The following is a 25,648-nucleotide window of genomic DNA, read 5'->3' as shown; positions in this document are numbered from 1 at the left end:
GGCGTGACCGCGCAGACAGCGGGAGTCCGGGAGGAAGGCAGGGCCCCAGAGCGCGCAAATAAATGAATGGATGGGTGGACGGACGAGGGTGAGCGCGCAATCCCCCTCGGCGCTCCCGGGGTCTCTGAGCCCAGACGACCCCAGAGGCAAGGGCCCGAGGTTCCAGGAGCCTCACGCCAGCCTTCTGGAAGGATCCCCTGCTTCGGAACCGGAGCCGCTCCTGGGCGGGGCCTCGGGGAGGGCGGGGCCTCGGCGACCTGCGGGCCTCGCGGGGCGGGGGGCGCCTGGGTGGGGCGGCCGCACCTGCCCGCGCCGCGGAAGCCGTGCGGGCCTCGCGATAGGCTGCGCGGGCCCTGCGGTCTGCTGCCGGCGGCGGCTGCCACAACTTCCTCACTTCCCCAAATGGGCAACTTCGCTCTCAGAGCCCTAGGTCCTCCCCCGCCAGACCCAGGTGGCACGTCCCGTGCCGGCCTGGGGTCCTGACCCGGGCGCTGCAGGACGCCTGGCCCCGGGGGAGCCCTGCCCCCGGCCGCCCCCGGCTAGATGGAGCCACGCCCCCCTCTCCTGCTGCTGCTGCTGCCGCCGCTGTGGCTCCCGGGAGGCGTCTCAGGTGAGGGGGGGGGCGGCTTTGGGAGGGGGGGTTAGTGCGTGGGGGGAGCGTGCAGGGCCCTCGCCTGCATCCTCCAGCCCAGCTTTGCTGGCTTCATGTTTTGTGGGGTTGGGAGAGGAGGGGGAGGTCAGGCCGACGTAGGAGTTCTTCACCAGACCCCGGCGAGAAGGCTGCATCCCAACATCAGGACAAGCGACCTCAGGCCCCACCAGCGCAGATGAAGCTCCGGCCCTCTCGGTGCTGGCCCCTTTATCTCTAGGTCCCCTTGGGGTTTGAACCAGAGACACTCAGTTTCCTCACCGGATGGCAGCTTTCCTCTCCTCTTGCCCCCCCCCCCCCCCCCCGGGAAGCCCTGTTTGGCTCTGACAGCAGTCGTTGCATCATCTGGGTGCTTTTCTCGGAATGCTGATGCCACATCCTGCCCCTGCCCGGGGCCAGAGGGGCGCCAGTCCCTGGCGTCCGCCCCCACCCCACGTGGGGCTCCTTCAGGGGCCTCACCCATTCCTGCCACCCTCACTGCCATGGCAACCGAGTTACCACTTCCTGTTCAATTCTGGGTGTGGTGGGGTGGGAAAAACCCCCTCCCCACTCGTGTGAGGTGGGGACGGTGTAGCCACAAAGGAACCCAGTGCCCTGGAGACCCTTGCCGGAGTCACACCACCCACCCAGAGGCGAGGGAGTTCCCCCCTCTGCCCAGGGAAGAAAGGTGCCTCCCCTGTGCTGAGAAACCTGGCAGCCCTTCCTGGGGTCCCCCAAACCTCTCGCCCATCAAATAACCCTGTATCAGTGCACTTGGGCGTTCTGCATAATGTGCAAGGGCCCAGGGGGTGCTGCCTGACACAAAGCCACGAGTCTGGCGGTAGCGGAGGCCGGGTTAGGAGGTGCAGTCGAAGTCTTGTCCTGGGCTGGGCTCCCTGGAGGAGGCGGGAGCACCCTGCGTTTGGGAAGAGCATGCGAGCATTAAGCACCTGCTGTGTTCTAAGCGCCGTCCTGGTGCTGACCTGTGAGGGAGACAATATTCTTCCCACTTGATCGGGGAGGAAACTGAGGCTCGCAAGCTAAGAGGTGGTAGAACATGGGTGGTAGCCCATGTTTGTTCCGATTCCACAATGCTTGCTTTCTCCACTTTGCCTTGCTGGGGAGAAACTACTTTTTGTTTGCAGGAGGCTCTGGGAGTGAAATATTAGAGGAGTAGGTGCTGAGCCCCTGCTGCTCCCTCCTTCGCCCCCTGCGCTGCTCTCTCCACGGGACCGTGGCTCGTGAACCGCATAGACCTGCTGTCCCCAGCATGGAATCCCGGTGCCCAGGAGAGCGGGCGGCTAGTTGTAGACCAACAGTGGATGGCATAGAATCCTTCGGTCTGCGCTCCTTTGGCAGTTTTAGGTGTACATTAGGCATGCTTAATCTGTGGTGTTTGTGTAAATCAGGTATTTTAAAATTAAACTCCACTGAGAGTGAACCGAGGCAGCTTGCTATTTAAAAGATTGCTGCAATGAACCTATTTGTGAAGTCACTTTTTCTCCCCCAAATACTGGAATTTCCTATTTGCCCAAGACGTCTGAGCTCTGAAATCTCATCACGTAACGCTTGGTGTTTGTGCGTGGGCCCCTGCCTCGCTAAGGCAGGGCCTGCTCTTTCCCACAGGGGCTCACAATCCCCAGAAGGAAGGGGCTGTGTCTGACTGAGCTCACTCGTGGAAGGGCTGAGCTCCCCCTGGACTGGGGGCTCCCTGACGGCCAAGCCCTGTGGCTCCCTCACAGTCTAGAGCTCCCAAAGGCAGGGCCTCTTGTCTTCCCATCATCCTGGGAACCCCCAGAGGGCAGGGCCGGGGTATCCTCCAGCAGACTGGGCGCTCCCTGGGGGAGGGGCCTGGGTCTCCCCCAGAACACTGGGAGCTCATGGCACGCAGGGCCGGGGTCTCCCCATCAGACTGGCCCCTCGCCGTGGGCAGGGCCCTGTTTCCCACTCCGGCTGTGAGTCTCAGGCGGGCCGGGCAGTGGCCAACGCCTCTCCCTTCCCCAGGAGCTCCAGGCTTCCCCATGCCTCCTTCCTCCGCTCTCCAGGCCTTGCTCAACAAGACGTGTCTCCCCAGGTCCCCCGGCCGAGAGCGTGTACACCAAAGTGCGGCACCTCGAGGGGGAGACGCTGACCGTGCAGTGCCCCTACCCGAACCGCAAACACCGCACGGAGGGCAAGGTCTGGTGCAAGGTCAGGAAGAAGAAGTGTGAGCTCGGGTTCAGCCGGGCCTGGGTGCGGGGGCCCCGCTACCTGCTGCGGGACGATGTCCAGGCCCGCGTGGTCACCATCACCATGGAGTCCCTCAGGCGCCAGGACTCGGGGCGCTACTGGTGCATGCGCAACAGCTCCCGGGCGCTCTACCCCTTGATGGGCGTCCTGCTGGAGGTGTCTGCAGGTGAGCGGGCCTGCGGCTGGGGGGCTGGAGAGGAGGGGGCACCCTCCTGCCCTGCGGCCCTCCCCTCCCGGGCAGTCTTCCTCTGGAGGCGCTCTGCTAACCTCGGGCCTCAGGAGCTCCGAGAACAATAAGCCTCAGTGGGCGGTCTGCGCCGGGTGTTCACAGTTCCCTTGCAGGAATCATGGGCATTATTAGCATCGTTTTACAGGTGAAGGAAGTGAGATTTTACAAGTCCTGTGTGCTCTCTGCTCCCGGCATAACTAGAATCCTGGGGTGTCCACCCCAGTTTAGGGGCTCACCCCGCAAAAAACCCTGTGTAGCTCTGATCTTGCCCAGGGTCACAGAATTAGCAGGTAGCAGAGATGGGATTCAAATTCAGGACTCTCTATGCTTTGTTTATTCAGTCATCTGTGCCAGGCACTCTTCTAGGCTCTGAGGATGCCATGGTGAGCAAAAACAGGCACAGTGCTGCCCTGCGGGAGAGGACAGGCGGTAGCACATCTTCAGACAAATAATTTCAGGCAAAAAGAAATGTTCTTAAGCAAAATATAAGTGTGATGAACGAGATAGTAACTCAGTAATGGGGGGAGCTTCTGAAGTACCGGGGATCAGAGAAGTCTTCCCAGAGCAGATCACCGCAAGCAGCATCCTGAAGGATGAGAGTTCTCTGGCCCCATAGAAATCTGGATGTTTCAAAAGGCATTCCTGGTGGGGAGAACTGCACGTGCAAAGGCCCTGCGGTGAGCTGGAGCTTGGGCTGTAGAAGGAAGGCCCGTGTGGGTGTTCCATACTGAGCAGGAGAGAGAGTGATGGGAAATGAGACTGGAGAGTCGAAACAGCAGCCCTGCAGTCCGTGACATGGAGTTGGGGATTTATTCTAAGTACCATAGGAAGCTATTGGTGAGTTTGGGGAGGTTTGCTGTGGCTTGTTTTTAAAGGATTATAGTGGCTGCGGTGAGGAGGAGGGATGGTGGGAGGACCAAAGCATGGGCAGGGAGACTCAAGTAGGATAAGGGCGCTGGAGTTAGAGACGGGCGTCTGGGCTCAGTAGAGGGTAGCCAGGGAGTCTGGAAACACAGGTGACAATATGAAAGAAATGGTGTCTTGGTATTAGAGCACGTGTGAAATAATAAATGCTTTCCAGACTGTTCAATCAGAGGCATGACCATTTTCCTCATGGAACAGCATGTTTTGCTGATCTGGAAGGTGAGGGAAGGGGAGGCTGCCTGTCATTTGGATCAGCTAGGGGAATGATGGGACCAGTTATCAGGAAGAATATAATGGAGAAAGGAGCTAGTTGGAGGAGAAAAATCGCAGCTCCATTTTGTCAGGTTTGCGACACCTCCTAGAATGCAAAATGGAGAAATCAGGCAGGACACCAGCCCGGAGCTCAGGAAGGAGGTCAGAGCCGGCATGTGCATTTGAAAGCAGCTCTTTACGATAGTATTTAATCCATGTGGTGCAGCACTGCTCCAAAATGTATTCACCAAATGCAACGAATGTGCCACAGTGAGGAAGGAGGTTGTTGATGTGGGAAGACTGGGAGGTGTGGGGTATGGGGTATAAGGGTACCTCTTATATTTTTTAATGTAACATCTTTTGTGATCTCTGTATCTTTAAAAAAGACATTAAAATTTTAAAAATTAAAAAAAAATGTATTTAAAATCACAGGATATAAAAGCTCAGCCTAGAGTATAGGAAAAGAAGGGAAGCCTCTAAGTGCTCATGCATTCATATGATAGGAAGAGGAGTCAGCAAAAGAGGAGGGAGGAAAGCAGCCTGTAATTATACAATTTATTACCTACCCTTCATCGTTCTAACCTAACTACATCCCTTCTTTGGGTGGATCTCCAAGCTGTAGAGCTGCACCGAATTCCTCCGCCCTCTCCAGCTCTGATTCAGCCCCGAGAAGCTTCTGAAACTGGCTTAATTTGCAGGGATACAATGTAAAGTGGTTTGCTTTTCCTCCTCCCTTCCTCTAGCCATACTACCCCGATCTCTCTTCGTATCACTTCATGACAATCTAGGGGAGATTCCAACTTTGTAGACCTTTTCAGGGATTAGAAATAAAAAGTCCTCGGCCCAGTGAACAGCTCCAGCCTCCTGCAGTGTGCTGTTCCACGCCCCTTGGAGACAGTTTTTAAGGCCAAGGCCCCTCAAGTGGGAAGGGGACAGCCTGCGGTCTGACTCCCCCTCCTTCACCTCAAGAGGTGGGGAAAGGGGGTTCCCCTCCATCACTTCCTCCTGTTCCTCCCCCTCCTGGGTCCTGCGCTCCCTGGTGTGTTGAGGCAGGAAGGGGGGAGAGGAAAATGGGTGTGCCTCTGCCTGGAACGGCCAGGCTCGGAATCTTCTCTCTGCTGGATGTCCCTCATCTTTGGCCTGACCTGAGTTCCTCAGGGTGGTGGGTGTCGAATGCGGGCTGTCCTAAGTCACCTATGTGTGAGTTCTTGGAAGGGTCCTTTGGGCTCCTCCCCAGTGCCGGGCACGCTGACGTGGGGGGTCCAGCTCCAGGTCGGTCTCCCCGTCCCCCCACCCTCACCAGTGCCCCTGGGGGTACACGTCACAGCTGCTTATGCTGGGTCTCCTTGGCCTTCAGCAAAGGAGCATCCTCATCGTGCCCAAGAGGGGGTGTAGGAGCCCCCACCCCAACCCCGCCACCTCTTTTTGCTTTTCTTATTCCCTGCCGAGATAGACATAACATGAAACCCTGCCAGACTGGTGGCTCGCAATGCCTCCCACTGCCCGCTCTTCCACCGTCCCAGACCCGGGTTCAGCAAATGGACGAGAAGGGGCTGGGCTCATGGCTGAGGCGTCTCCTCGTAAGCCCCCAGGAAGCCCTGACCCCAGCCAGCTTCCTTTGTGATTTGGGACCCTTGACGCATCCTTGTCCTCCTCTCTAGACTCCAGTCAGCAGTTAGAGAACTACTGGAAAAGTCCTTGTTCAACAAAATATTATAGAAATCTCTCTGACCTGAAGCAATGAGGGGAGTCTGAGCAGTGGCATTGGAGAGAGGGAGACGGGGCGGGAGGGTACTTCGGGGACAGGTGGACTGTCGGGAGAGGCTCCAGATACTGTAAAGGCCTCTTCCTTCTTTACCGTGCCGACTCTTTCCTCCAGACATCACCTTCTGAACAGCCACACCCTGCTCGGTCAGCAGGCCCAAGATCAAGGGGGGAGAAGAATTCAGCAGCCCCAGCCCCCGGCAGCCAGACCCCGTGTGGGCTGTCAGGGTCTGCCCCCAGCACTGAAGCCCCCAGGTCAGCGACTGTTCCTCTGCCCTTGTTCCCTCAGCTCCCACGACTGAGAGGGGTGTGACAAACCCCCCTCTTCCGCGGTGGGCCAACGCCCTCCAGACCGGGATTGTGGTCTCAAGAGGCCGAGCCACCACCTCGGGCCCTGCTGCACCTTTCCCCACCGGTAGGATCCTGCTCACACCTGGACTCCTCCACTCGACGAGACCCTTGCCCTCCACGGCCTCAGGGACCATCAGACCGAGCTCCGGGACAGGCTACAGCTTCCCTGGTACCGCCACCTCCACCACCCCTCTGGGGCCTGGGAAGACAGTGTGGTCCCAGACAGTGGCCGAGTCCCCCGGCAAGGCCAGAGCCTCCTCTGCTGGCCCGGCATCCACCTCCGGCACGTCAAGGCACCCGAGCACCAGATCGCCCACGGCAGGAATTTGCCGCACCAGCAAATCTGATCTCAGCAAACTACCACCCGTCAGGTACCCACGGGCCCTGGGCTCGAATAGCATTTTATCAGATACAGCAACCACTCTTGGTGCTGGAACAGACCTCAAGGTGCAAAGCTCATACCAGCCCTGCCCCTCTCGCCCCCAGGATCTCCACTTGGCCCTGTTGCTGCATGGGAGGGAGGTTTGCAGTGGGAAGCCGGGTGCTGGGATGGAGAGGGTGACACATGGGGAGAGGGGCGGAGGAGGGAAGCAGCGTGAGGTCTGTGGATGGGGAGGAGAGGGGACAGGACAAGGGTCAGGCTCAGGGGGTGGCAAGTGGAAAATGGAAGACGTTTTCATTTCTCCCAGAGGCAGACCCGGAGACGAGGGTTTGTGTGCATGTAGTTTTTATCGGGACAAGGGAACACTGGACAGAGGGTGGAGAAGTGAGTCAGGGAAGGAGGGAAGCTAAAGAGGAGTTCTTGATCAAGTCACAACCACTGGGGAAACTGAGGAACAGGGTCAGTCACGCTTCTCGGAAGTGTCCTCCCTGAAGGGCAAGGGAGCTGGGGGGTTTCACACCGGCACCTGGCGGGCATGGGCGGAGGGATGTCTACCACGTGGGTGGCAAAGAGGGCTCCAGGGGCCAGAGAGAGTCCTCAGGCAAAAAAAGCAAAAGCAAAAAAGAACGGGAAAAAAGGTGCAGAAGTCTGGAGCACAGTGAAGATAAGGCAACCTGTGCAGAGGGAGCAGGCGCGGCACCTGCTGTACCTGCTGCACCTGCTGCGGGGGCCCCAGGTGGCCGAGGCAGCCTTTACGGCTGCGAGGACAGCCAGCATCTTGATCTCTGTCCTGGTCCTGACCAGTGAGCAGATTTGGGGGAGAGCCCCCCCCCCCCAGCCTGGGGACTATCAGGGCAAACTCTTTTCCCCCAAAGACCCTCCAAAACTCCCCTGGTCGTTTCTCACTGACTTCCCCCCCTGACCTCTGAGAGCCTCCTTTCCTGCCCTAGGAAGGGTCCCCGGGAAGAGGGAAGGCCGGTCCCCCGCGAGGGCGTGCCGCCAGGGCGCCCGCGGCCGCTCAGCTCCTCCACACCCTCTCTGCCTCTGCAGGCACCAGTTCTCGGACCTCGCCGTGCTCGTGGGGGTGCTGATCCTGCTCCTTGTGCCCGTGGTGGTCGCCGTGCTCTATGGGTTTTGGAAGAGGAGGCACATGGGGAGTGAGTAGAGCCCGCCCTCGGGTCCCGAGATGCCTCCCTCGCGCAGGCCTATGACACCCAGTCCCCAAGTGGTGTGCCCCTCGGCCAGTGGAGGGTGGGCAGGCAGGGGCAGCAGAGCTGTCTGAGAGCAGGACCCAGCAGGGGTCAGAGGGGGACCGGGGCTGGCCCAGGAGCATCGGGGCAGGGCGGGTGGGCACGACCCTTCTCCATCTTTCTCCCTCTTCCTTGTAGGCTACAGCATGCCCGGTGGCCGTGCTAGACCCTGGAGGGACATGCCTAGAAGACTAGAGCCCCCCTGGAAGCCTGCCTGCTCTGGGACCACCTAACTCTGGAGTGGGGCTGCATCTCCCAGCGGGCCCGGCTTTGTTGCGTCATCAGCTCTCAGTGTGTGCAGGACCATTCCTGGGCAGGCTGCACTTTCTTTTGCACTGGGCGGCTCTCCTTATGGGCGCACTCCCTGCTCGTGGGACTCCCCTATGCGGGGGACACCCCTGCGTGGCACGGCACTCCTTGCGCGCATCAGCACTGCGCATGGGCCAGCTCCACACGGGTCAAGGAGGCCCGGGGTTTGAACCACGGACCTCCCATGTGGTAGACGGACGCCCTATCCGCTGGGCCAAGTCCGCTTCCCTAGGCCAGTGGGGGGTCGGGGGGGAGGCGCTCTTGACTGCAGCGAGGCCGGGCTGTGGGGACTTGGGCAATGCTGCAACCAGGCCTTCCCGTGCCAAGGCTGTCACCACCCCAGCCAGGAGGCCCAAGGCCCGCCCACCCCGTGGGGAAATCTCCTGGGTCCTGAGCACTTTCCTGCATGGCCAGGAATGTGGGGAGGGGCTCCGGAGCAGGGAGCATGCAGCCCCTGGGGTGCAGGGCATGGCCGGGAAGCCCCAGCAGTTGTGTTACAGGTAGAGAGTCAGCCGTTGGCCTCAGGTCCCCCTGGGCCCCTGCGGCCTCAGCCTCCCTCAGTGCCCCGTCGCCTTCTTCCCTGAGCTTGGGGGAGAAAGAGTTAGCGCAGTGATCACCAGGGGCAGGCCATGCCCCAAGGGGTTGCCCGCCTCGGAGGAAGGAAAGAGACTAGTGCTGGGGGCCCTGGAGGGATCCCAGAGCTGCCAGGGCTCCCGGGGCGGGTCCTGAGGCCCCCGTCGTGCCCTGCCCTGGCTGCTGCAGCGGGCACTCACCCTGCAGGGAGCCGCCGAGGCCACGCGCCCCCCGCCGCCCGCGGACCGGCCCTCCCGGGGGTGACCTCTGCGCCCCCTCTCAGTTCCCATCCTGGCCTCCAGGGCTGGCTTCCAGAGGGGACTGAGAGGCCAAGCCCTGGGTCCCCAAGACCGCAGCGCTGCGTGGAGGGCGTTCGTCCCGCCGTCACTGGTGCGTTGGCCACGGGCCAGTGACAAGGTGGACCCCACAGCCTGTGGGCTCTCGCCGCCCCCTGGGTTGTGTGGCAGTGCAGACAAGCCTGAGCCATCCGCAGCCTGGAGGACGGAAGTACTAAGAGACTGGCCAGGCCGGGGCAGGGGGCATGGAGTCCATGGAGCCTCTGGCCAGGGCTACAGTGGCCCGAGGAGCCTGCCCCTGCCCCACCGACCCGTGGCCCAGGCTCGGCCTCAACCGCCCCGGTGGTCATGAGGACGGCCCTTCTCGCCCTGGAGAGAGCAGCTGGGAACCGGCAGTGACGCCTCCACCCTCAGCCCCGCGCCGGGGACCTCCCAGGCAGGAGAGTGAGCGTGGTGGGAGGATGACCAGCCCGCGCTTCGGTGGGCAGGCAGCGGGGGGCCGCCCTGGGCCGCAGCGGGGAGAGGGGAAGGCGGGGCTTCCTCCCGGAGACCGCAGCGGGAGGCACCGCCTCCCCGTGTCCAGGAGAGGGCAGTAGAGGGAAGACTCCAATTGAGGACCTGCCCTAGCTGGCGCATGCGCGCAGTGACGCCCTCTCTGGTCAGCGAGCGGCCTGCCGAGCGGTCCTGCCTCCGATCGTGAGTGGTCACCACCGGTGTGTAACCAGGCGCGGACTCCACGCGGCCCGGGGAGACGAGCTCCCCACGAGCTCGCCCCGGTTTGGGGCCTGTGGCCGCCCCTTGCCAGAGGACAAGAAGCCGGGGGAAGCGGGTCCAGCAATGCCACTCTGTCACTGTGTGACCCTGAGCAAGTCCCTAACCCCATCTTTCCTCTCTCGCGAAAGGGGGGAGTAAAATTCCTACCTCTCAAGATTGCTTTCGGGATAAACCAAAATAACGTGAGCCTTGTACGAGCGAGTAAACGCCTCCGCCTTTTTGGTCCTGAAGTTGCTTTCCAGTTGTGACACTCTTTCTAACCTGCGCATATAGTCCCTTGGGTGCCCATTTCCCCACCTCGTCCTCTGTCTCCTAGTGGAAGCCGGGGGCCTCCGCGCTGCTGGCGACGTCCTGTTGAGTGGGGAAGGGACCGGTGAACTGGGGGGGGGGGGGGGTGACCTTGGCGAGTCACCGTCCCTCTCTGAACCCGTTTTCCTCAGCTGGAAAAGGAGGGTGGGGTGACCTCCGAAGCCCCCTCCACAATGACTTCCTCGGTCAGAGGCCTGGGCAGAGCAATTCCACATACCCTGGACTCAGGGTTGAACGAGGTGGGGCACATGGAGAAAGCCATCTCTGCTCGCAGTTTGCTGGCAATCTCTGAGCAAAGAGAAGCCCGGGGCACAGTTGGGTAAACCCCTGGCGGCACAGAGCTGGATGCCCCTGTGCAGTCACACAGTGGGGGCTCAAGTCCTTCAGGCTCAGGGCAGCTGGGCAGTCTTCCTGGAGGAGGCAGGGCTCCATCTGAGGCCTGAAGCACAGGTGGGAGCGAGCTGGTGAACAAAGCCTGCAGGGGATCCCAGGGATGCAGGCACGGAGACTGCAAGGCTGAGGGAGGATAGCCCTGGCAGCTGGCAAGGCGGCTGGGGAAGCGGACGGAGGACATGGACAGGCACCAGGCGGCAGACACTGGTCAGGCTGTGATGGTTAGGCTGTGTGTCACCTCGGCCAGGTAATTGTGCCTGGTTTGTTTGGCCAAGCAAGCACTGGGCTAACTGTAACACAAGGGCATTTATGGACTTTAGTCACCTTTGACTTTACTGCAGTGGTAAATCATAGATAACTGGTTATACCTACATCAGTCAGGGAGATTGCCATTAGCAGTGAGTGACAACCCAATCAGTTGACTCCCTTAAAAGGGGAAGTGATTTCAGCATTGAGAGAGAATTTCCCAGCTCGTCTTTGGACAGCCAGCATCTCCCAGAACTCACCAAGAACCTTCACTGGACTTTCATTGGAGCTCCTGGTTGTAGCCTGCCTGCGGAACCTGGACTTGTGCATCCCCACGGCTGCGTGAGAGACTCTGATAAATCTCTTACTATTGACAGATATCCCTTGTTGATTCTGTTTCTCTAGAGAACCCTAACTAATACACAGGCAGAGGTCTTTAGCTGTGCCCTGAAGTAGGGCAGGGTGGCTGTTAGGGTGGCCAGCTGTCCCCATTTGCCTGGGATGAGGGAGTTCCCGGGACGCAGGACTTGCAGTGCTAAAATTAAGAAAGGCCTGGGCAGACCTGGACAGGTGTTCACCCCAATAGCCAGGTGTATTAGCCAAAAGGGGTGTTGATGCAAAGTACCAGAACTCTGTTGGCTGTTATAAAGGGTGTGTATTTGGGGTAGAAGCTCAGAATCACAAGGCCCTGAAGAGTCCAGCTCCAGGTACCATCAGAGGTACTTTTCTCACCAAATGTCAGTTGCTACATGTTGATGCAGATGCCAGGCCATGTCTGCAAGGGTTCAGCCTTCCTTCGCCCTCTTGAGGCTCCCTGCTCTCTGCGTCTCCTGATCTCAGCTGTGGGCTGGCATGGGGCTCTGCGTCTCCTGATCTCAGCTGTGGGCTGGCATGGGGCTCTGCGCCTCCTGATCTCAGCTGTGGGCTGGCATGGGGCTCTGCGCCTCCTGATCTCAGCTGTGGGCTGGCATGGGGCTCTGCGTCTCCTGATCTCAGCTGTGGGCTGGCATGGGGCTCTGCGTCTCCTGATCTCAGCTGTGGGCTGGCATGGGGCTCTGTGTCTCCTGATCTCAGCTGTGGGCTGGCATGGGGCTCTGCGTCTCCTGATCTCAGCTGTGGGCTGGCATGGGGCTCTGCGCCTCCTGATCTCAGCTGTGGGCTGGCATGGGGCTCTGCGCCTCCTGATCTCAGCTGTGGGCTGGCATGGGGCTCTGCGCCTCCTGATCTCAGCTGTGGGCTGGCATGGGGCTCTGCGTCTCCTGATCTCAGCTGTGGGCTGGCATGGGGCTCTGCGCCTCCTGATCTCAGCTGTGGGCTGGCATGGGGCTCTGCGCCTCCTGATCTCAGCTGTGGGCTGGCATGGGGCTCTGCGCCTCCTGATCTCAGCTGTGGGCTGGCATGGGGCTCTGCGCCTCCTGATCTCAGCTGTGGGCTGGCATGGGGCTCTGCGTCTCCTGATCTCAGCTGTGGGCTGGCATGGGGCTCTGCGTCTCCTGATCTCAGCTGTGGGCTGGCATGGGGCTCTGCGCCTCCTGATCTCAGCTGTGGGCTGGCATGGGGCTCTGCGCCTCCTGATCTCAGCTGTGGGCTGGCATGGGGCTCTGCGTCTCCTGATCTCAGCTGTGGGCTGGCATGGGGCTCTGCGTCTCCTGATCTCAGCTGTGGGCTGGCATGGGGCTCTGCGTCTCCTGATCTCAGCTGTGGGCTGGCATGGGGCTCTGCGTCTCCTGATCTCAGCTGTGGGCTGGCATGGGGCTCTGCGCCTCCTGATCTCAGCTCTGGGCTGGCATGGGGCTCTGCGCCTCCTGATCTCAGCTGTGGGCTGGCATGGGGCTCTGCGTCTCCTGATCTCAGCTGTGGGCTGGCATGGGGCTCTGCGTCTCCTGATCTCAGCTGTGGGCTGGCATGGGGCTCTGCGTCTCCTGATCTCAGCTGTGGGCTGGCATGGGGCTCTGCGTCTCCTGATCTCAGCTGTGGGCTGGCATGGGGCTCTGCGCCTCCTGATCTCAGCTGTGGGCTGGCATGGGGCTCTGCGCCTCCTGATCTCAGCTGTGGGCTGGCATGGGGCTCTGCGTCTCCTGATCTCAGCTGTGGGCTGGCATGGGGCTCTGCGCCTCCTGATCTCAGCTGTGGGCTGGCATGGGGCTCTGCGCCTCCTGATCTCAGCTGTGGGCTGGCATGGGGCTCTGCGCCTCCTGATCTCAGCTGTGGGCTGGCATGGGGCTCTGCGTCTCCTGATCTCAGCTGTGGGCTGGCATGGGGCTCTGCGTCTCCTGATCTCAGCTGTGGGCTGGCATGGGGCTCTGCGTCTCCTGATCTCAGCTGTGGGCTGGCATGGGGCTCGTCTTTCTCCCTGGGCTTGTTTCTTCAGTCTCAGCCGCTCTGTTCTCTTCACAAGATCAGGCGAATGGCTCATCTCTCTTCTGGCGCCTCTGGATCCTCTTTAGAGTCTATGGCGCTCTCTCTTTTCTCGCGTGTCTGCTTCTATGTATCTCTTTTCCTGTCTTCTTGATTGGGTGTCTGCTTATATAGCCACTGCAGGGGCAGGGACTCAAACTAAGTCTCCCTAATGATGTGGTTGAATCAAAGCCCTAATCTTGATTTAATCAAGCAAACGTAAAGCCTTTGAACAATCAAAGGGCATCATGCCCAGAGGAACAGACCAGCTTACAAACATAATATCTCTTTTTGGAATTCATAAATGACATCAACCTGCCACACCGGGCTCCGGGGTGAGCTCCGCGGTAAGGACGCAGGGGCCTGAGGAAGAGCTGCAGGTCCTGGTCTTCCATCTCCCGCCGCCTCTGGGCTGGTCTGCCTGTTGGGGCCTTTTCACCCTAAACCCTGGCCTCTCACTTCCTCCTTCCTGGTCTCACTTTCTCCAGGGGCCAGATCCACAGCCGGGCCAGGGGAGGGAGGTGCAGGCACGAGTGGGGGTACGGGCAGGAGAACCCTGCTCCGTTGTAGTCGGGGAGACCCCAAGCTCCCTAAGGAGTAGGCTGTGAAGATGGAACGTGGCCGTGAAGGGTTTTAGTTGAGACAGAAGAAAAGGACAGTGATGTGAATCCCGTGCTCACAGGATGGGCACGCTCCCGCCGTTGCGCTCCGCAGGCGTTAGGTTTCCAGACGTCCACGGTGGCTGCAGGATGCATTTTTGCCCTGTGCTGGAGGCTGTGCTGCTCTCTTGGGGACTGATGGACTTCGTACCCTGTCGCTGGGAGGAGGGAGGGCAGAAAGCCCCCTAGCCAAGGTCAGAGCCCTCCCCAAGGGCAGCCCCCATCCCCTGGCTGAGTGACACAGAGGGGAGCCCCCTGAGCCCCCCCGGACCTGCTGGCCCGCTGGGGGAAGTCCTGAAGGGTCAGCCTATCTTCAGAGCACCCCTCGAGGTCGCCTGAGCTTCCTTTTGGCCCATGTTGGAGCCCCTCTTCCGCCCAGGCCTGCTTCCTTCCCTTCCCCTCCAAGCCCTTGACCCCAAGCACGGGTTAACCCCCTGGGGCTAATCTCCGTCTCAGAACCCAGCATGCACCACTAAGGTTTTCCTGTGGTTGTTTTTCATTGTTATTTTCTTTGTTTATCTATTAACTATAAACAGCCCAATGATACATTTTCTAAAATGTGCTTGATGACTGTGGGTTTTCAGCAAATGCTTACTCGGTGATTGCGGTGAGCTGGGGGCTGAGATGCCCCTTTCTTCTTTTCCCTCTCTCCCTTCCATCTGGACTTTCCTGTCCCCTCCTGCCTTCCCCACTGACGATCCCGCGAGGCTCTTTCGCTCCTCCCAGCTTTCCCGTCCTCTCTGCACCTCCTTTCTGGAAATGAATCGCCATCTTTCTCCTCTTCCACTCAGGCCCCCACAGAGTTTCCCAGTGTGGAAACGCGTCATTGAGCTCGCGGCAGCCCGGGCTCTCTGGCCTCTCCTGGGATCGATGGACTTCGGGCTCCGGTTGCCCTCCAAAGGGCCTGACTCCATCGCTCACCTTCAACCCGTGCTTGGGTGGGGAGGGGAAGTTAAGCCTGCGGAGGAAGTCTAGAATGGAGGGGACAGAGCGGAGAAATACATTCTTGTTTCACCATAGCTTCCTCCTGGGCTGACATAACCTTCCCTCCTCCAGCCCCAGTGGGAAGGGGACGATCTGACCCCACGGAAGAGGCGGGGCACCAGGGAGCCGAGCAGCAGCCACAGAGGCCCCCGGAGCCTCCACTGGGTCCCAGGGCTGAGGCCTCTGCAGGCCCGAGGTAGACCCTGCCGCCGGCCAAGGCCACCCCTTCTTCCCCAGGCCTCCCGCTTCTTCAACCAAGACTTGGCCTCCCTCGGTCCGTCCTGGGTTCAACCTCAGACGTGCTGGGGTTGCTGGGTTGAATCGGACCCAGCTTCTCGTTTCTCTCTCCTGGGTATTTTCCTCTCCCCACCCCAGCTCAGGAAAAGGACCCATGGCTGGGGAAGCCGCACGCCTGCTGCCCCCAGTCCTGCTGGTGCTCCTGGCCTCAGGTGAGGAGCAGCGGGGAGGCAGAGGGAAGGACACAAGCTGGGAGGGGCGACGGGCGGGTGAGGGAGGGTGGGAAGAGGCTCGCTGGCTTGGGGGCACACCCCGGCTGCAGGCACAAAGCCTTGCTCCCACTGAGGGAGGCCCCATCTCACGGCCCTGCGCTGGCGGCTGGGCCAAGCCCGGCTCCCTGACCTGCTGGTTTGTACTTAGGGTCCTGGGAACAGAGAACAGAGTTCCTGCATGCGACTGAGGGTGAGACAATCTCCGTGACATGCAAGTACAGGTCCTGGGAAGATTTCAGCAGGGAGAAAATCTGGTGTAGGTGGACATCAGCACCTGAGTGTACCAGATTAGTCAGCACCTCCAGGTGGCCGCTGGTGGCTCAGGAGACCCGCTACGTGATCCGGGATAATCAACTTTCTGGCACCTTCACCGTCACCATGACTAAGCTCAGGAAGACGGACTCGGGATCCTATTCATGTGTCATCAAATCTTGGTCATCTCAATCTATTCTCAAGATCATCCATCTGACAGTATCTCCAGGTGAGTTCTTTCCCTTCTTGTGTGTGGGTCTTAGGCTCCTGGATCCCAAGATGTTAGAGCTGGAAAGGACCCTAGAAACCCTCTGGTAGCAGGAAACTTCTCATAGCCCAGAGAAGAAAACCCCTCACCAGGGTCCCCCACTGGTTAACGACAGAACCAGATCTGACTTGGCTTCGGTGGGCTCTTCCTTCCACATCACACGTATTTCTCCTAATATTTTTGCTGGTGCTAACGGGCCTCATCAGACTTATTGCATTGATTTCAAATCTTCCCCATGCTTGGACACAGCTGGCTTCACGGCCCATTCCTGAGTATCGATACCCCTGTCTCTAATCTCCAACCTTCTCTTTAAGGAGTGTGCTCGACATGGGCCAAAAGGAACTGGGTGGGCATCTAGAAATCAGACAGACAAGGGCACCCAGGAGACATAGGGAGTGAGGCAGGGAGACGTACCAGGGTGTCCTCACCCTGGTCCTGCCCCTCACAGTTGACCTTGAGCTTCAGAATGGGAGGTCTGGGGTTACCACCAACCCTGAGACCCTCAGATAGTCCTCCTGACAACTGCAGAGTGGCAAAGCTCCCCCACATTTCTGTCTTGATCAGGGCTTGAATGGCACCTGGCCAGACCTCCTCCAGCTGCTGACCTCCTCTGGTCATTTGGTCAGCTGGGTGCCTGGGGGACCCAGATCGATTGTCCAGCAGTTCACTGCCCAAGCGTTGGCTCAGTGCCCACCCCATGGGAGGCATGGGGCTAGGCCCTGGAAGGCAACCAACAACCAAGTGCCAGAGGAGCCCACAGTCAGCAGGAAAGACAGGCACATAAATACAGGGCTCTGACGTAGGGCGCTAAGTGGTGTCCTAGGAGTGTGCCGGCCCAGCGGAGGCAGGGATGGGCTTGCTGGAGGCCACCAGGGTTATGGGCCCTCCCAGAAGCCTCCACAGAGTAGGTGACCCCGTGTGGGCTTTGTCAAAGAGCAGGAATTTATCCAGGGGAGACAAAAGGGGTGGCGGGGGCAGCCATTGCGGGTTGAAAATGCATGACATGTTCTAAATCAATGAAAACAGAAGAGACTGCAGAAGAGAGCCAACGTACAAATGACAGCAGGACAGCTGATCTCGAGCCGCTTGCGTGTATTCTGACAGTTCATTGTGAGGGACCCAGCTCAACTCAGTGTAACGCCTCCATTCGTTTGCAGCGTTGATGGCACTTCTCACGGGTCTCACGTGGTCCGGGGCCACGTGAAGGCTCCTGGGACCAGGGCTGGGGGCTGGAACCGGAAGCAAACACACAGGCGTGCTTCCCTCACCGTCTCCTCTTACAGCTTCAACCCTGCCGGCGACCACGAGCAGAGCGACGACCACAGCCCGGGCCTCTACCATCAGCCCTGCCGTCGACAGGTACTTGTACCCACCCCTGCCTCGTCCTCTCTGCCCTCTGCCCACTGTGCCCAATGCCCCCACCCACCACCTTCCTATAGATACCTGGCCTTCAAGGCAGGTCATTTCAGATCATTTCATCTCTCTGGGCCTCAGTTTCCTCATCTGCAAAATGGAGCCAATAACATTCCCACCTTCTAGCGGAGTTTCTCACCCTCAGCACTATTGCCGTTTTGGACTGGATAATTTATTATGGGGGAGGGGGAATGACTGTCCTGTGCATTGTAGGCAGTTTAGCATCATCCCTGGACCCTGCATGCCAGTAGAGCAACCCCCCCTCCCCAGTTTTGGCAACCAAGGCTGTCTCCAAACATTGCCAAAAGTGCCTTGGGGGACACAGTCACATCCAGTTGGGACAACCGTCTTGGAAATCTGTTGTGAGGATTAAACCGGATCATGGCTGTGAAGAGCTAGTGAAGTGTTAGGCATGTAACCAGGGCTTTTTTGTCCTCTTCCCCACTTTCTGCCCCTCCCAGTCTTTCAGTAAAAGCAGGGGAACTCTCCCAGAGCCATGGGGGGGGGGCGGCGGGGGGAGAGCTGGGAAAAGGCATACTGTGTAATTGTTACAGCTCATTGTCTGATTTGTTTCCTCCCCCTGCCTGATGGTCTCCAGGCCTCAGGCTGTGCCTGGCCTGATAGATATTTCTCTTCCTGCCTCTCTCCTCTCTTGACCCCCTGGCTACCCACCATCCCAGTGGACAGTGGACCGCGGGCTCTTGCAAAGCAGTTCCTTGCTTCAAACAGGCAGTGTTGGTTGATGGAGCCGAGAGGGTGTCCCAGAGCTGCCTCTTTCCCGCTTTGACCCTCGACAACCCCAGACACTCTGCTGAGAGCCTGCTTTGGTATAAGAAAGCCGACCCTTGGGTTCCTCCTTTAACTCAAGACAGTGTCCTCAGAAGGATCTACTGAAACGCATCTATTTTCTGGCAGGGCTGTTTGCCGAGCGATGCTGTATTCATGGAGAGAGCCCTGTGGCCCTCTCAGAGAAGGGGGCGAGGTTAAGGGGCTGGGGCAGAGAACAGTTAGGAGAAGGGTGCTGGGAGAAGGGGTGCAGATCCCACGACAGGGGCCCAGAGGAGAGCTAAGGAACGACATTCGGCAGGAGGGAAGGAACAGAGGCCTGGAGCACCCCGTAGTCCAGTGTTCCCATTTTACGGAGAAGGCAGCCAGCCCTGAGAGGTGAAAGGACTGGCCCAAGGCGGCGTGGCCTAAAGGGGCAGAGTGCCTGCCCGCAGTGCACCTCCCTGGTCAGTGCGGCAGGAGGGGCCTAGGAGAGGCTGGCAGTGGGGGGGCTTGTGACCACAGGCGTGGTGGGGGGGGCGCGGGAGCGGGTTTCCGGGCGGCAGGTTGGATTAGGCTGTGACTCACCTGTCAGGTCCTTGTTCCAAAGGCCTCCAGACAACTCGACGTCCATCATCCCAGCCGTGGTGGTGGCCGTCCTGCTGCTGCTGGCGCTAACTGTGGGCGTGATCCTGTACCTCTGGAAAGCCCGAAGGGGAGCCGAGAAAGGTGAGCCCCTGCCACTGGCCCCGAATGTCCAGCCGAGAGCTCAGTCATTCACAGAGCAACCCAGAGAGCCATGGGGTCGGGGCCCGTCATGCCCGTTTTACCAGGGAGGAAACTGAGGCCCGAGACGTGATGTGGCCACACGTCCCTGGGAGCCAGGGTGGGCCATTCTCCACAGAGGCTCAGGGTCAGCTCACCTAAAGCCAGTTCAACTCAGCACCAGTTTGCCCAAAATTGGGTATTCCAGGACCCATGCTGGATCAGATATTTGCCATCTAACGACCTGACTCTGTTGCTGGATGTTATGGAATGATTTAAATAAGCAATTTATGATTAAGGGGTTTGCTGTTTAGTTGTTGCTATCCTCTTAAAATTTTGTCTTCTTAAAAGCCCTTTAAGGACCATTTAATCCTCAAATTTTAAAGTTTTGAGCATTAATCGGATGTAAAATCTGCAGCACTTTGTACAGGACTGACTAGATGAGCCTCTTTTGATGACTGCTGTCGCCTTCCTTGCTGTTTCGTGTGGTTGCTTGGTTTAGCGCGTGCTTATTGACTATCTAATCCTTTGATGTATCTGTTGACAACAAAACTGAAATGTGGGAATGGGTCAGAGTTATCTTGGACTGCACTGATTTTCATTTCCAAGCTGTAAAAATCCCAAGCTAGAAGTGGATTATAAAATTTTATGTACATATTTTTCAAACTCCAAAATCAATTTAGTGGGTCGCAGTAGCATTTTACAAAAACAAAATAGAACAGAAAACGTCACAGTGCTTTCCACACTGAAAGGGTAAATATTTTTTTTCATTACTCTTTTGCTTCAGGAGTGTGAGTGTGTGCGGATGAGCTTGTATAAGGGGTAATGAAGTAAAATGTGTTTCTCATTGTGGTTCCTGGTCCCAAAAGTCTGAAAGTTCTTGCTGTATGTACCTTCATCAGCAAATGCGTTTGTCCTTTACTTTTTTTTTAAAGATTCATTTTAAAAATTTATTTCTCTCCCCTCTCCCCCCATTGTCTGCTCTCTGGGTCCGTTCACTTTGTGTTCTTCTGTGTCCGCTTGTGTTCTTGTCAGCGGCACCAGAAATCTGTGTCTCTTTTTGTTGCGTCATCTTGCCATATCAGCTCTCTGTGTGTGTGGCGCCACTCCTGGGCAGGCTGCGCTTTTTCCATGCGGGCGGCTCTCCTTACGGGGCGCACTCCTTGCACGTGGGGCTCCCCTATGCGGGGACACCTCTGCGTGGCAGGGCACTCCTTGCGCGCATCAGCCCTGCGTGTGTTATACTTGATTTTGGTGTTCGGAGTGCTGGAATAGGTGATTCAGTTTACCGGTTTTCTGCAGGTTAGCTGTAGTCAGTTTGCTCTGCTCCTGAGCATCTCTGGCATTACTCTGTGCCGGGTGTTGGGAGACCCCCGGGTGGGGACGTGTCTCCTGATCAAGCCTCGGTCTCCCCCCACCAGGGTTCTTTCCGCCCAGTCAGGATCCTCCCCCCACTAGCCCCCGCCCTGGGGCCTCCTTATTTCCTTGGTTCCTGGGTAGGCAGAGGCCCCTCCCTTACCTTGGACTGCTTTCTTCCAAGGTGGCAAGGAGCCTCAGCACATCTACGAGAATCTCTCAGCCCAGAAGGCCACCGTGAGTAGCACGGCCCAAACTGGGGCCCTGGGGATTCCCCCCCCTCCCCCCGCCTTTTTTTGTTTAACTTCTCAGCTTATGCTGACTCATGGTTCCTCTTTCCTCCCATCTTTGATGCACTGGTGACAGTTGGTCACATCCCTGCTGCCTCATGGCTAATTGGCGTACATCCCATCCCCATGTTTCCCAACCTGATTCTTTAGAGAGACAGCTGTTGACTGACCCAGCCTTTTACCGTCACTCCCACGAGAGAAGATTTTCCGATCCCAAGAGCGGTGGGGAGCAGCGTCCTGGGACAAAGCCCAGGCCCCCAGGCGCCTCTCAGCGGGGGCTGGCCCTGGGAGTTTCCCTTGAGTAATTAGTCCTGTCTAAAGATCTCTAGGCACTGAAGCTCTTAGAATCGTGGACTCTCCGGATTGGGAGGATCTGAAGTCATCTCTCCCACAATAACGTCCCTGCCAGGTGGTCTTCTAGCTCAGTGCTTCTAGCTCAAACTTGAATGTGCATAAAATCACCTGGAGGGCTGGTTACAGCACGGTTTCCTGGGCCCCACCCCGTTTTGCCTCAACAGGTGTGGGGTGGAGGCTCAGAGCCCACGTTTCTAACCAGCTCCCAGGTGACGCTGGTGCTGGCCCATGGGCCGCTCTTGGGTAGCCTTGCCTGGCCTCTTTTTAAACATGTTCAGTGACGGCGACCTCACTACCTTCCAAAGTGACTCCAGCCATTCCCAGAAGCGCTGCGGGATCAATACTCTGTCCTGCATCTATAGCTCATCCCCGTCCCCACCCTGCACCCACCCCTGGGCACCCGGGGGGCCCCTCGCTCCCAGCCATGGTCTGTACAAAGCACATCTGTCTTCTGTGATCCCCAGGCCTTCAGTCAGCAGGCGGGCTTTGATGAGGACACCGGGGACATCCACTACGCCTCGCTCACCCACCTAAGCCACGTCGGGCCTGAGGACTCCACCTACGCCAACACACACCCCACCCAGAGGCCCACCCCGGACCCTTTTCTGTCTGTGGAGTATGCCAGCATCATAGGAAAGAGACCCTGGCCCCCCCAGTCACCTGCCTTGGAGGGAGAGCCTAGGCACTGAAGGCAGAACTCACGGGGCAGTGAGCACCTATCAAGTATCTGTGAGGCACAGAGCTGTTCCGCCAGCGATGAGGTGAATTCAGTGTGGCGAAGACGGCTACAGACTTCCAAGGAGTATTACCCCCTGCAAGGGCGGTGAGCAAAGGAAAGGAAAGTCTATCATCCCAGAGGGCAGACACTTTGGCTGAGGTGGGCAGGCTGCGGGGGTACAAGCGATGGCTTCTTGGCGCCTGCCCGCTCTCCACTCTAAGGTCTGAGAGCAGGGCTGTAGGTGAGAGTGCAACTAGATATGAGTTTGTGATTCACTGCCTCTGAGTACCCAGTGCTCATCTCCCTTGGTGGCTGCCACTTCCTTCCTCCTAAGGTTCGATGAAATCCTGACGGATTGGACAAGTTCCTCTACTGGTCAAGTAGACTCTTTCCTTCATACCCTCCTCCCTTAACTGTCCTCTTGGGACCTCCAAACTGGTCTGGAAGGTTCTGCTCTCCCCTTCCGCCACCCTTGTCTCCTTCCCAGTCTCCTGATTGCACCTGCCAGAAGGAGCGCTGCGAGGTGACTGCACCTGCCAGAAGGAGCACTGCGAGGGGAGCAGTGCCCTCACCACTCAGGAGTCTCCTCTAGCCCGGCCATCGCCAGGGCAGGTGGGAGCAGCGGCTTCCTCCTCTGTCGCCACCCAGACGGCTCTACCCCAGGCTGACGCCGACTCCTCTGCGCTCCGTGGAGACCAGCGTCCGATCTGTTAAGTGCCCCTCAGTGGAACAGTGGGCTGGGGACGGTCTCCTGCTTGGCCCGTGTACCTTCTCACAGGGGCTTCTGGAGACAGGGTCCCTTTTTCATTGTGTGCCCCAAAGGAGCGACTCTGAACTCGGGGAAACCAGGCCAAGTGGGCGGAGGGGAGATGCCCTGCTACATCACAGGGGAAGAGGGCGTGGAAATGCAGATCCGCCGCTTCTCCAAGTGGGTGTTAACGGCCCCCGCAGCCAGCGTCACTAGGATGCCAGCGGCCCCTGCACAAAATCCCCTGAAGACACGCAGTCTCTGCTTCAGGATCTCCGAGGACAGGAAATTTACCACGTGCCACGCAGGCAGCTCTTTTTTTGTCAGGACCTTGCCCGACATCCTGGTCACTCTGGGACGTCAGCGTTGCTGGAAGGCTGGAACCTGAAGGCCAGGAAGGGAGCGAGGGGCTGGAGAGCAGAGCGGTGGGTGGCTTGTGGTCTGGCAGGACAGTCTGGGAGGAGGAGAAAGTGCCCTGGGAGGAACGTGGGGCAAGCTGCTGAAACTTGGGACATCTCTGTTGCCACCCCCTACCTTCTGGGTCGTCAGTATTGGGGACGTGGCTCTGTCCCCAGCCTGTGGCTCCCTGGGGGCATGGACTCTGGGCACCTGTGGGGCCAGGGTCTCGGGGTTGAGGGAGGCAGGGAGCAGGGGAGGAAACGGTATGCTCTGTGTCACCTGTGTCCCCACGCCTCTGCCTTGAACCCTTCCTGCCCGAGTCCTACTGCAGTCGCATCTGACTGCTAGAGGGTGGGCAGTTGCTGCACCCTGACCTCACCCCCCGAGCCTGGCCTTGCTCTGGGAAGACAGTCATCGGTTGGTCTGCGGCCTCATTTGGTCTCTGGTCCTTCGAGGTTCCCGACAGCACCCCTAGCTTTTAGTCTGCATAGCTGCGGGGGGAGCCCGTCTCCAGCGTGTTCTCCCCCTCGAGTTTCCTGCCTGACTTGCCTTGCAGGCACTGCATCGCGTCAGCAGCCAGCCTCGAGCCCCTGGAGTCATTTCTGGCTCGTGTTCATGGGACGGGTATACATGCATGCCTGCTGACTGCCGGGCACCGGACTCAGGGGGCGAGAGCTGGAGTCCGGGAAGCCGACGATTATGGAGTGGCCGTTATGTGCCAGGCTCCTCTACATGTATTAAGAGTTAGCTCATAAAACAGGTGCAGTACGGGGCATTTTCAGGACTTGGGAATCATCCTGCAGGACATTGCCATGACAGATATAGGCCATTATATATCTTTCAATAACCTCCAGAATTGTGTGGGAGAGAGTGTAAACTACAATGTAAACTATAATCCATGCTTAGCGGTAATGGCCCAGAATGCATTCATCAATTACAATGAATGTACCACACTAAAGAGGGATGTTGTTTGTGTGGGAAAATGTGGGAGGTATGGGGAGTTGGGCATATGGAAATCCTTATTTTTTTATGTAACATTTATGTAATCTAAGTATCTTTAAAAGAATAAATTAAAAAATAAGGAAAAAAAAAGAGCTCAAGACAAAAAAAAATTAAAAAAGAAAAGAGTTAGCTCGGACATCCCTAGGGCATACGTACTTTCCCCATTTTACAGATGAGGAACTATGACACAGAAGGGTTAGTACTTTCCAGAGTCACAGAACTAGTGAGTGGTAGAGCTGAGGTCTTGCATTTTAACCACGTGCTTCTGGGTCCCTGCTCCTTTATGATCTCATTGTGTGTGTGTGGGCTGGGGGGAGTGGGGGAGTGGGTAAATGTATGAGAAAAGCAACTGTGGCCGTAGCTAAGCTATGGGTGCCAGAAGTTTGGAAGTATGGGCTTTTCCGAGAAAAGCTTCCAGGAGTCGAGAGGAGGCAGTGAGGTGTGGCTGACCCAGCCGGGGAGTTCACAGGAAGAGTCTACCAATCTGCCAGTGTGTCCATGAACAACGTTGGCCGCCTCCTGTCCACCTTGCCCCAGGCAAAGGTCTCCTGCCACCACCGAAGGCCTGGGGCTACTTCTCCAGTTTTGCTCTCGGGAATGTACCCATTTCCCTGGTCTCAGTACTGAGGCACCCATGGAGACTAAGACATCCCAAGGCCACAGACCCCGCAGGAACTGTGTATGCGCGGACAACGAGGGCGTGCTGGTGCTGGCACCTGCGTTCCCGGGTCCCCGGGAGGCTTCGGGCCCGTTGCAGAGGTCTGAGCGGCATACCTCTCCCTGCTGGTCCGCCTACCAAGGGGTCCACCCCTCACTTTGCCTCCACATGCTCTTTCTTGACTCCGCAGCCACGGCACTATGTGTAAAGGTTTTATTCCGTGACTTGCCTTTTAAAATTTTTTGTTTGTTGTTTTGAGCCTGTTAGCTTTGTGAAAGCTAGCTATGTGGTGATACACAATCAGAAACAAGCAACCAAGACAAGTTCAAAGAACAAAACCACAGGGCAAGGGAGTGGCCTTAGCCTACCAGAAACCAAGATTTCTTATAAAGTTCTAATAATCACAGTATGATGCTGGAATTAAAAAATCATCCAGTACAACAGAAGAAAGAGTCAAGAAACGCACCTGTGTATATGTGGAGACTTGATATTTGACAGAGTTGATATTATAAATTGGGGAAAGGATAGAATATTTAATGAATGGAGTTGACACAATTGTCTAACCATTTGGGGAAAAGGTAAAATTAGATTGCTACATAACAAAAATGAATTCTAGATGTATAGACAATAACAAAACATGTGAGTAATGTGAATAACAAAACAACAATAAAATGTTTAGACAAAATGTGAAAGTGTGTTTTTTTTTTAAAGATTTATTTTATTAATTCCCCCCGCCCCCCCGTTGTCTGCTCTCGTGTCCATTCGCTGTGTGTTCTTCTGTGGCTGCTTGCATTCTCGGTGGCACTGGGAATCTATATCTCTTTTTTTTGTTGCGTCATCTTGCTGCATCAGCTCTCCATATGCGGCACCACTCCTGGGTGGGCTGTGCTTTTTTTTGCACAGGCTGTGCTTTTTTTGCACTTTGTGGGGTGCACTCCTTGCACGTGGGGCTCCCCTACACGGGGAACACCCCCGTGTGGCATGGCACTCCTTGCATGTGGCAGCATTGCGCATGGGCCAGCTCACCACACAGGCCAGGAGGCCCTGGGTTCGAACACTGGACCTCCTATATGGTAGGCGGATGCTCTATCAGTTGAGCCATATCCGCTTCCCTGAAGGTGTGTTTTTTATGACTTGAGGGTAAAAAAGATTTCTTAAGCAAGATATCAAAAGCACAAACCATAAAGGAAAAATATGTCAAA

The 25,648-nt window shown here is 57.7% G+C and overlaps 2 protein-coding genes across 2 annotated transcripts; both read left to right on the top strand.

Annotated features, from left to right (window-relative positions):
* The first annotated feature begins 453 nt into the window (after positions 1–453).
* On the top strand, positions 454–11,285 carry TREML2 (triggering receptor expressed on myeloid cells like 2). Its single transcript, XM_004462855.4, has 5 exons — positions 454–610; positions 2,703–3,023; positions 6,316–6,748; positions 7,810–7,916; positions 8,148–11,285. The coding sequence occupies exons 1-5, from the start codon at positions 544–546 to the stop codon at positions 8,240–8,242; spliced, it is 1,023 nt and encodes a 340-aa protein (XP_004462912.2). The 5' UTR covers positions 454–543; the 3' UTR covers positions 8,243–11,285.
* Positions 11,286–13,840: 2,555 nt separating this feature from the next.
* LOC101415138 (CMRF35-like molecule 7) lies at positions 13,841–25,131 on the top strand. The gene is made up of 6 exons (XM_058306700.2): positions 13,841–15,398; positions 15,607–15,939; positions 17,262–17,337; positions 18,767–18,885; positions 20,462–20,514; positions 21,386–25,131. Exons 1-6 carry the CDS (start codon positions 15,341–15,343, stop codon positions 21,608–21,610), a joined length of 864 nt encoding a protein of 287 aa, XP_058162683.1. The 5' UTR covers positions 13,841–15,340; the 3' UTR covers positions 21,611–25,131.
* The last annotated feature ends 517 nt before the right edge of the window (positions 25,132–25,648 follow it).

The sequence above is a fragment of the Dasypus novemcinctus genome, chromosome 11, assembly GCF_030445035.2.
Source record: "Dasypus novemcinctus isolate mDasNov1 chromosome 11, mDasNov1.1.hap2, whole genome shotgun sequence".
Lineage (NCBI taxonomy): Eukaryota > Metazoa > Chordata > Mammalia > Cingulata > Dasypodidae > Dasypus > Dasypus novemcinctus.
The sequence above is the reverse complement of the archived record's forward strand: the minus strand, read 5'-3'. Positions and strand labels throughout refer to the sequence as shown.

What these genes read in the sequence shown, in the direction of transcription:
- TREML2 (XM_004462855.4), top strand. Translation starts at nt 544, where the DNA reads ATGGAGCCACGCCCCCCTCTCCTGCTGCTGCTGCTGCCGCCGCTGTGG. An exon ending in GCTCCCGGGAGGCGTCTCAG is followed by an intron (nt 611 to 2,702) that starts GTGAGGGGGGGG and finishes GTGTCTCCCCAG; the next exon opens with GTCCCCCGGCCGAGAGCGTG. An exon ending in GAAGAGGAGGCACATGGGGA is followed by an intron (nt 7,917 to 8,147) that starts GTGAGTAGAGCC and finishes TCTTCCTTGTAG; the next exon opens with GCTACAGCATGCCCGGTGGC.
- LOC101415138 (XM_058306700.2), top strand. Translation starts at nt 15,341, where the DNA reads ATGGCTGGGGAAGCCGCACGCCTGCTGCCCCCAGTCCTGCTGGTGCTC. An exon ending in CCATCTGACAGTATCTCCAG is followed by an intron (nt 15,940 to 17,261) that starts GTGAGTTCTTTC and finishes CTCCTCTTACAG; the next exon opens with CTTCAACCCTGCCGGCGACC. An exon ending in CCGAAGGGGAGCCGAGAAAG is followed by an intron (nt 18,886 to 20,461) that starts GTGAGCCCCTGC and finishes CTTTCTTCCAAG; the next exon opens with GTGGCAAGGAGCCTCAGCAC.